General features: G+C 52.9%; 3 protein-coding genes across 3 annotated transcripts; all 3 read right to left on the reverse strand.

Annotated features, from left to right (window-relative positions):
• Positions 1 to 567: 567 nt before the first annotated feature.
• On the reverse strand, positions 568 to 1,153 carry LOC133359806 (histone H2B type 3-B-like). The gene has a single exon (XM_061578340.1). It carries the CDS (start codon positions 1,000 to 1,002, stop codon positions 601 to 603), a length of 402 nt encoding a protein of 133 aa, XP_061434324.1. The 5' UTR covers positions 1,003 to 1,153; the 3' UTR covers positions 568 to 600.
• Positions 1,154 to 1,801: 648 nt separating this feature from the next.
• On the reverse strand, positions 1,802 to 2,223 carry LOC133359817 (histone H4). The gene has a single exon (XM_061578353.1). It carries the CDS (start codon positions 2,163 to 2,165, stop codon positions 1,854 to 1,856), a length of 312 nt encoding a protein of 103 aa, XP_061434337.1. The 5' UTR covers positions 2,166 to 2,223; the 3' UTR covers positions 1,802 to 1,853.
• A 611-nt stretch (positions 2,224 to 2,834) lies between these two features.
• On the reverse strand, positions 2,835 to 3,850 carry LOC133359768 (histone H1.5-like). Its single transcript, XM_061578299.1, has one exon. The coding sequence runs from the start codon at positions 3,816 to 3,818 to the stop codon at positions 3,156 to 3,158; it is 663 nt and encodes a 220-aa protein (XP_061434283.1). The 5' UTR covers positions 3,819 to 3,850; the 3' UTR covers positions 2,835 to 3,155.
• Positions 3,851 to 9,609: the final 5,759 nt, after the last annotated feature.

The raw sequence follows: 9,609 nt of genomic DNA on the forward strand, positions 1-9,609 counted from the left end.
TTAACGGATGTTATTTTCTCAAGCAAACACCTTTCCGAAAACAACTTTACAGTGCTCTGCGTGGTCTAAATAAAGTGTGAAAAACTGCACTTCATTGGAAACAGTAATACGTAAAAATGTCGAAAAGAGGTGATCACAGGGATAGATATCTATTCTCTTGGCATTGAGATGATGATCATCAATTATACTGCACGAGTCATCCATGCTAGGCGCTTACTTTTACATAGATGCACACGTGCAAAATGTTAGTTCCTGCCCGAAAATACAACCACGAATTAAATATATTGCATTGCAAGGTTTTGGCACCAAATATCCAATGTAATATCTGAATGGGCTGCAGATGAAATCAATGGACAAACACGTCAAAGAAATGCCTGCTGGTGAATATGATGTGCCATGAATATCGTTTTTATTCCCGTGGAAACAGGTTAAAATGCGTTCCATCTCTCCATTTCACTCAATGAGCGAACAATGTCCCCGCGTGAACCGGGGCTTTGTTGGAAGTTTCGTTTAGTACTCCTGCTAGGACTGGTACAAGCAGGTTCGGAGAGGTGGGTGGCTCTGAAAAGAGCCTTTGTAATGAATGGTGGAGTCGAGGCTTCACTTGGAGCTTGTGTACTTGGTGACGGCCTTGGTGCCCTCCGACACGGCGTGCTTGGCCAGCTCGCCGGGGAGCAGCAGTCGCACTGCGGTCTGGATCTCCCGAGAAGTGATGGTGGAGCGCTTGTTGTAGTGCGCCAGGCGGGACGCCTCGGAAGCGATGCGCTCGAAGATGTCGTTGACGAACGAGTTCATGATGCTCATTGCCTTGGACGAGATGCCGGTATCGGGGTGCACCTGCTTCATCACCTTGTAGATGTAAATGGCGTAGCTCTCCTTCCTGCGGTGGCGTCGCTTCTTGCCATCCTTGCGCGTAGCCTTGGTCACAGCCTTCTTGGAGCCCTTCTTGGGAGCAGGAACCTTGGCCGGCCCAGCGCTCTTTGATGCGGGAGGATCGGGCATGTCGACGCGTCGTAGGCAGCAGCTTCAGGTCAGAACAGACGGGAAGCGAATGTGGATGTCGCTCGCGCGTTGAGCTCCTTTTATAGGAGGCGAGATGCAAATCAGAGGATCGTAGTGCGCGGCGCTGCTGAGTGGCTCTTTTAGTACCGTCCCTCTCCATCACCTCCAATGAGAAACACGGACGCGATGTTCACTTTAATATCGATTTACTGCCAAAAGGACTGTGAATATAAACACAATGTAATGTCCAAACATGTGTATTAGTGAATTGCAGGCCATGGCATTGCCTTTGTTTAAAAAGGATGACTAGAAACCCAATACAGTATATTGTGTTTTGAGCGTAGGGTTTTTTTGTTTCTTACGAGGGATTGTTTCACCACTCGTCTAATACGGCGCACGGGCGTTTTATGAACGCAATTTGGAAAAATACAAGCGCTCGGTGGAGAAAATAACTTCGCTGTTGTGCTGTACAGGGGAGATTAGCATTCCGGCACGCTCCGTCAATTAGGACGAGTGTGCTGTAAGATTGTGGCGCCAAATGCTCTACGTAATATCGTATTCGGCTGCAGCTGGAAATAATTAACGCACAATACCAGAAATGGGTACTGTATTAAGGCGTTCAAGAATTACGCCTTGTTAAATGTGACGTGAATATCATTTCTTTCATTCATTCATGTGGAAGCAGATGAAGATTCGCCAACTCAACAAGCGAACGTCCAGCACGCTCACAACAACCCAGGACATGTGCTCCATTCAGAGCGTGTTTGGCAACACTGGCGCAAGCAGTTTCGAAGAGGTGGGTGGCTCTGAAAAGAGCCTTTGGGTTGGCTTAGTGTGCGAGAGATGGGCGCTCAGCCTCCGAAGCCGTAGAGAGTGCGGCCCTGGCGCTTGAGGGCGTAGACCACGTCCATGGCGGTGACGGTCTTGCGCTTGGCGTGCTCCGTGTAGGTGACGGCGTCGCGGATGACGTTCTCAAGGAAGACCTTCAGGACGCCGCGGGTCTCCTCGTAGATGAGGCCCGAGATGCGCTTCACACCGCCGCGGCGAGCGAGGCGGCGGATGGCGGGCTTGGTGATGCCCTGGATGTTGTCGCGCAGCACCTTGCGATGGCGTTTTGCGCCTCCCTTGCCGAGCCCCTTACCGCCTTTACCGCGTCCAGACATTGCGACTACTTGTGACAAAGCTCCTCGCGAGAGACTGCGCGCTCAGCTTGCAGCAGCAGCCGCCCTTTATACCCGAAGCGTGGCGACGTCACCGACCACCCCTGCCCTCCGCGATGGCTCCGCCTTAAACCTTCCACCTTTAACCTCTGCGACGAAGAAAACCCTCCACCGTCGTCAATAACACTTCCTTGACATGTATAATATGCGACGTTTTGGGCAATGGCCCTTCTTCGAAGCACTCTGGAATGATATTGGCACACCCGCAGCGAACGCCAGAGGAACGCCATCTGTTGCAAGATTGCACGTGCAGTGAATAATCGGTTGTAAGGTCTTGTTTTCAAGTGAACAAGATGAACTAACTTTATAATCGTGTGAAGCTAACCGCTTCCAACACAATAGTTGAGTGAACGTCACCAACTAGTTCTCCCAAAGTAAGAAAGATATTGCAAACAATGCGATATTTACGTATATAATTAATTTAATAGAGAAGTTTAGATGGTGCACCGCAATGTTTACAAAACAAAACAAAGTGAAAAGGTCGAGAACGAGCGAATGAAGGCAAATTGAGTAAAGCTGTCTGGAATCAATACATTTTTTAGACTAAATTCCATATTGGCACCAGTAGCATGATGACGGAATGAAGAGGTGCAACACATAATCAAAATTGGATGTTCGTCAAGAATGCATCATTTTGAATCTGGATTTAGATTAGAATCGCCAGCGAGAATGCTGACGTCGCTGAGATTACTCTGCACTCAGTTCGAGTGAGGGAGCTGCCACCCGCCTCGCCTGTGTTTGTGATCCCTGCTTTCGGGCTCGATCACTCCCATCACATCAATGCTTAAAACACATCGAGTGGGTGAAATGTTACACAGTTAATTTGAACTAATTGAAGCGCAGCAGCATCTGGTTCACTTTTTTAACGAAGTGGGTGGCTCTGAAAAGAGCCGTTGAGGTGGAGTGAATCGAGCGTCGGTCGTCCCATCGGATTCACTTCTTTGGCGCAGTCTTCTTGGGCTTGGCCGCGGCCTTCTTGGGCTTGGCCACCTTGGGTTTGGCGGCCTTGGCCTTGACGGTCTTGGGCTTAGCGACCTTGGGCTTCGCAGCCTTGGGCTTGGCTGGGCTCTTCGCCGCCTTCTTGGGCTTAACAGCCGACTTCACCTTTTTGGGGCTCTTGGCCGCCTTGGCAGCCGCGGGCTTCTTTGCTTTCTTGGGAGACTTCTTGGGCGCGGTCTTCTTGGCTGCCGCGGGCTTCTTCACCTTCTTGGCTGCCGCGGGCTTTTTAGCTGCGGGCTTTGCCGTTGACGACTTGGGCTTCGCCTTTGCGGCAGCCTTTTCCTTGTTGAGTTTGAAAGAGCCAGACGCGCCGCTGCCCTTCACTTGCGCCACGGCGTCTTTGGCCACGAGCTTCTTGATGGCCAACTTCACGCGGGCATTGTTCTTCTCCACGTCGTATCCTCCGGCAGCAAGCGACTTTTTGAGCGCAGGAAGAGACACGCCGTTCCTCTCCTTGCTGCTGGCCAGAGCCTTGAGGATGAGCTCGGACACGCTGGGGCCGACCTTCTTGGCCTTTGGAGCGGCGCGCTTCTTCTTGGGGCTTTTAGGCGCTGAAGTAGCCGCAGCTGGTGGTTGAGCAGGAGCAGTTTCCGCCATCTCAAGACGTCGCTTTTATCGCCTCGCCTCTTGGAAACTCGAAATCAGCGCTCTCACGAATTCGAACCGAGCGTCCTCCAGGCCCGAGGTTATTATAGAAGCGGCGTACTGAATGCGGACGTCGCTGAGATCATCCAGCACTCAGCTCTAGTGAGGGAGTTGCCTACCATACTCACTGTGTTTATCACGCCTGCCTTTGGGCTCGATTACTCCCGTAACGTTCATACTTACATGCATCTAGTTAATACATCATCACGAAGATCACTTCTTTAATGTACGTTACTTATGCAATATACGACAATGCTCACGATATAAATTATAATTCTAAACAAGTGAACAACCACATTTGGGAGACATTGTTCGGTCAGGGCAAGATATGATGATTGTCGGTTTTCAAAAGTGTTACTGATGAACACTATTTAAAACGCACTCGAATTTTTTGCAAGACAAGATGCTTCAACAGACTACTCATATTTAATTCCAACAAAATATTTTCTATTTAAGTTTTGCCTCGCGCGCTCGCGATTCCTCCTCTCGCGCTATGGTGAGGACTGCGCGCCATGTCTGGTGAGAATAGAGGGGAGTGTGGAGTTCTGGTGAGAATAGAGGGAGCGTGGAGTTCCGGTGAGAATAGAGGGAAGCGTGGAGTTCTGGTGAGAATAGAGGGGAGTGTGGAGTTCTGGTGAGAATAGAGGGGAGTGTGGAATTCCGGTGAGAATAGAGGGGAGTGTGGAGTTCCGGTGAGAATAGAGGGGAGTGTGGAGTTCCGGTGAGTATAGAGGGGGGTGTGGAGTTCCGGTGGGAATAGAGGGAAGTGTGGAGTTCCGGTGGGAATAGAGGGAGTGTGGAGTTCTGGTGGAAATAGAGGGGAGTGTGGAGTTCCGGTGGAATAGAGGGGAGTGTGGAGTTCTGGTGGGAATAGAGGGGAGTGTGGAGTTTCGGTGAGAATAGAGGGGAGTGTGAGAGTTCCGGTGGAATAGAGGGGAGGTGTGGAGTTCTGGTGAGAAATAGAGGGGAGTGTGGAGTTCCGATGAGAATAGAGGGAGTGTGGAGTTCCGGTGAGAATAGAGGGGAGTGTGGAGTTCTGGTGAGAATAGAGGGGAGTGTGGAGTTCCGATGAGAATAGAGGGGAGTGCGGAGTTCCGGTGGGAATAGAGGGGAGCGTGGATTTCTGGTGGAAATAGAGGGGAGTGTGGAGTTCCGGTGGGAATAGAGGGGAGTGTGGAGTTCCGGTGAGAATAGAGGGGAGTGTGGAGTTCCGGGGAATAGAGGGGAGTGTGGAGTTCCGGTGGAATAGAGGGGAGTGTGGAGTTCCGGTGGGAATAGAGGGGAGTGTGGAGTTCCGGTGAGAATAGGGGGAGTGTGGAGTTCCGGGAATAGAGGGGAGTGTGGAGTTCTGGTGAGAATAGAGGGGAGTGTGGAGTTCTGGTGAGAATAGAGGGGAGTGTGGAGTTCGGTGAGAATAGAGGGGAGTGTGGAGTTCGGTGAGAATAGAGGGGAGTGTGGAGTTCGGTGGGAATAGAGGGGAGTGTGGAGTTCCGGTGAGAATAGAGGGGAGTGTGGAGTTCGGTGGAATAGAGGGGAGTGTGGAGTTCGGTGAGAATAGAGGGGAGTGTGGAGTTCCGGTGGGAATAGGGGAGTGTGGAGTTCCGGTGAGAATAGAGGGGAGTGTGGAGTTCTGGTGGGAATAGAGGGGAGTGTGGAGTTCCGGGGAATAGAGGGGAGTGTGGAGTTCGGTGAGAATAGAGGGGAGTGTGGAGTTCTGGTGGAATAGAGGGGAGTGTGGAGTTCCGGTGGAATAGAGGGGAGTGTGGAGTTCCGGTGAGGGAATAGAGGGGAGTGTGGAGTTCCGGTGGGAATAGGGGAGTGTGGAGTTCCGGTGAGAATAGAGGGGAGTGTGGAGTTGGGGGAATAGAGGGGAGTGTGGAGTTCCGGTGGGAATAAGGGGGTGTGGAGTTCCGGTGGGAATAGAGGGGAGTGTGGAGTTCGGTGGGAATAGAGGGGAGTGTGGAGTTCGGTGGAATAGAGGGGAGTGTGGAGTTCGGTGAGAATGGGGAGTGTGGAGTTCTGGTGGGAATAGAGGGGAGTGTGGAGTTCCGGTGGTGAGAATAGAGGGGAGGTGGAGTTCCGGTGGAATAGAGGGGAGTGTGGAGTTCCGGTGAGAATAGAGGGGAGTGTGGAGTTTGGTGGGAATAGAGGGGAGTGTGGAGTTCCGGTGAGAATAGAGGGGAGGTGGAGTTCTGGTGGAATAGAGGGGAGTGTGGAGTTCTGGTGAGAATAGGGGGAGTGTGGAGTTCGGTGGAATAGGGGAGTGTGGAGTTCGGGGAATAGAGGGGAGTGTGGAGTTCCGGTGAGAATAGAGGGGAGTGTGGAGTTTGGTGAGATAGAGGGAGTGTGGAGTTCTGGTGAGAATAGAGGGGAGTGTGGAGTTCCGGTGAGAATAGAGGGGAGTGTGGAGTTCTGGTGAGAATAGAGGGGAGTGTGGAGTTCGGGGAATAGAGGGGAGTGTGGATCGGTGAGAATAGAGGGGAGTGTGGAGTTCCGGTGGAATAGAGGGGAGTGTGGAGTTCCGGTGAGAATAGAGGGGAGTGTGGAGTTCGGTGAGAATAGAGGGGAGTGTGGAGTTCTGGTGAGAATAGAGGGGAGTGTGGAGTTCGGTGAGAATAGAGGGGAGTGTGGAGTTCGGTGAGAATAGAGGGGAGTGTGGAGTTCTGGTGAGAATAGAGGGGAGTGTGGAGTTCTGGTGAGAATAGAGGGGAGTGTGGAGTTCCGGTGAGAATAGAGGGGAGTGTGGAGTTCTGGTGAGAATAGAGGGGAGTGTGGAGTTCCGGTGAGAATAGAGGGGAGTGTGGAGTTCCGGTGAGAATAGAGGGGAGTGTGGAGTTCCGGTGAGAATAGAGGGGAGTGTGGAGTTCTGGTGAGAATAGAGGGGAGTGTGGAGTTCCGGTGAGAATAGAGGGGAGTGTGGAGTTCTGGTGAGAATAGAGGGGAGTGTGGAGTTCTGGTGAGAATAGAGGGGAGTGTGGAGTTCCGGTGAGAATAGAGGGGAGTGTGGAGTTCTGGTGAGAATAGAGGGGAGTGTGGAGTTCCGGTGGAATAGAGGGGAGTGTGGAGTTCCGGTGAGTAGAGGGGAGTGTGGAGTTCTGGTGAGAATAGAGGGGAGTGTGGAGTTTGGTGAGAATAGAGGGGAGTGTGGAGTTCGGTGAGAATAGAGAGGGGAGTGTGGAGTTCCGGTGGGAATAGAGAAGGTGTGGAGTTCCGGTGAGAATAGAGGGGAGTGTGGAGTTCCGGTGAGAATAGAGGGGAGTGTGGAAGTTCTGGTGAGAATAGAGGGAGTGTGGAGTTCTGGTGAGAATAGAGGGGAGTGTGGAGTTCCGGTGGGAATAGGGGGAGTGTGGAGTTCCGGTGAGAATAGAGGGGAGTGTGGAGTTCCGGTGAGAATAGAGGGGAGTGTGGAGTTCTGGTGAGAATAGAGGGGAGTGTGGAGTTCCGATGAGAATAGAGGGGCAGTGTGGAGTTCTGGTGAGAATAGAGGGGAGTGTGGAGTTCTGGTGAGAATAGAGGGGAGTTGTGGAGTTCTGGTGAGAATAGAGGGGAGTGTGGAGTTCCGGTGAGAATAGAGGGGAGTGTGGAGTTCTGGTGAGAATAGAGGGGAGTGTGGAGTTCCGGTGGGAATAGAGGGGAGTGTGGAGTTCCGGTGAGAATAGAGGGGAGTGTGGAGTTCCGGTGAGAATAGAGGGGAGTGTGGAGTTCTGGTGAGAATAGAGGGGAGTGTGGAGTTCGGTGGGAATAGAGGGGAGTGTGGAGTTCCTGTGAGAATAGAGGGGAGTGTGGAGTTTCTGGTGAGAATAGAGGGGCGAGTGTGGAGTTCTGGTGAGAATAGAGGGGGAGTGGATGTGTGGAGTTCCTGGTGAGAATAGAGGGGAGTGTGGAGTTCTGTGAGAATAGAGGGGAGTGTGGGAAGTTCTGTGTGAGAATAGAGGGGAGTGTGGAGTTCTGGTGAGAATAGAGGGGAGTGTGGAGTTCTGGTGAGAATAGAGGGGAGTGTGGAATAGTTCCGGTGGAATAGAGGGGAGTGTGGAGTTCCGGTGGAGAATAGAGGGGAGTGTGGAGTTCCGGTGAGAATAGAGGGGAGGTGTGGAGTTCGGTGGGAATAGAGGGGAGTGTGGAGTTCCGGTGAGATATAGGGGAGTGTCGGAGTTCGGGGAATAGAGGGGAGTGTGGAGTTCCGGTGAGAATAGAGGGGAGTGTGGAGTTCCGGTGGAGGAGGTGGGAATAGAGGGGAGGTGGAGTTCTGGTGAGAATAGAGGGGAGTGTGGAGTTCCGGTGGGAATAGAGGGGAGTGTGGAGTTCCGGTGGGAATAGAGGGGAGTGTGGAGTTCGGTGAGAATAGAGGGGAGTGTGGAGTTCCGGTGGGAATAGAGGGGAGTGTGGAGTTCCGGTGAGAATAGAGGGGAGTGTGGAGTTCCGGTGGGAATAGAGGGGAGTGTGGAGTTCCGGTGAGAATAGAGGGGAGTGTGGAGTTCTGGTGGAATAGAGGGGAGTGTGGAGTTCTGGTGAGAATAGAGGGGAGTGTGGAGTTCCGGTGGGAATAGGGGAGTGTGGAGTTCCGGTTAGAGGGGAGTGTGGAGTTTGGTGAGAATAGAGGGGAGTGTGGAGTTCGGGGGAATAGAGGGGAGTGTGGAGTTCGGTGAGAATAGAGGGGAGTGTGGAGTTCCGGTGGGAATAGAGGGGAGTGTGGAGTTCCGGTGAGAATAGAGGGGAGTGTGGAGTTCTGGTGAGAATAGAGGGGAGCTGTGGAGTTCTGGTGAGAATAGAGGGGAGTGTGGAGTTCCGGTGGGAATAGAGAGGAGTGTGGCGTTCCGGTGGGAATAGAGGGGAGTGTGGAGTTCTGGTGAGAATAGAGGGGAGTGTGGAGTTCTGGTGGGAATAGAGGGAGTGTTAGAATTCCGGTGAGAATAGAGGGGAGTGTGGAGTTCTGGTGAGAATAGAGGGCAGTGTGGAGTTCTGGTGAGAATAGAGGGGAGTGTGGAGTTCCGGTGAGAATAGAGGGGAGTGTGGAGTTCTGGTGAGAATAGAGGGGAGTGTGGAGTTCTGGTGGGAATAGAGGGGAGTGTAGAATTCCGGTGAGAATAGAGGGGAGCGTGGAGTTCTGGTGAGAATAGAGGGGAGTGTGGAGTTCTGGTGAGAATAGAGGGGAGTGTGGAGTTCCGGTGAGAATAGAGGGGAGCGTGGAGTTCTGGTGAGAATAGAGGGGAGTGTGGAGTTCCGGTGGGAATAGAGGGGAGTGTGGAGTTCTGGTGAGAATAGAGGGGAGTGTGGAGTTCTGGTGGGAATAGAGGGGAGTGTGGAGTTCCGGTGGGAATAGAGGGGAGTGTGGGGTTCCGGTGAGAATAGAGGGGAGCGTGGAGTTCTGGTGAGAATAGAGGGGAGTGTGGAGTTCCGGTGAGAATAGAGGGGAGTGTGGAGTTGCGGTGGGAATAGAAATCACCGCTGCAGGCTACGCACCTCCACGTATCCTCTGGAGCGCCACCCTCAGGGCCTCCTTGCAGGCGGTGGCTCTGCGCTCCAGCCTGAACATCGCCATTCTGGCCTTGTGCACCTCCCTCAGCTCAAATCCCCTGAACTCCTCCTCCTGCTGCTCCTCCTCCTCCACGCCCTGCAAGATGCTCCACACGTACTCCAGGGCTTCCGCTTTAGTCTGAGCGGAGGGGGCGGTGGGGTGAGGGGGCGGAGGGGGTGTGGGGGGCGGAGTTGGTGCGGTGACCAGCGGTGGCTAGGAGATGTTAAC

This window comes from Lethenteron reissneri, chromosome 66 (assembly GCF_015708825.2).
Source record: "Lethenteron reissneri isolate LAM-NWPU_2019-01 chromosome 66, ASM1570882v1, whole genome shotgun sequence".
In the NCBI taxonomy this organism is placed as follows: domain Eukaryota; kingdom Metazoa; phylum Chordata; class Hyperoartia; order Petromyzontiformes; family Petromyzontidae; genus Lethenteron; species Lethenteron reissneri.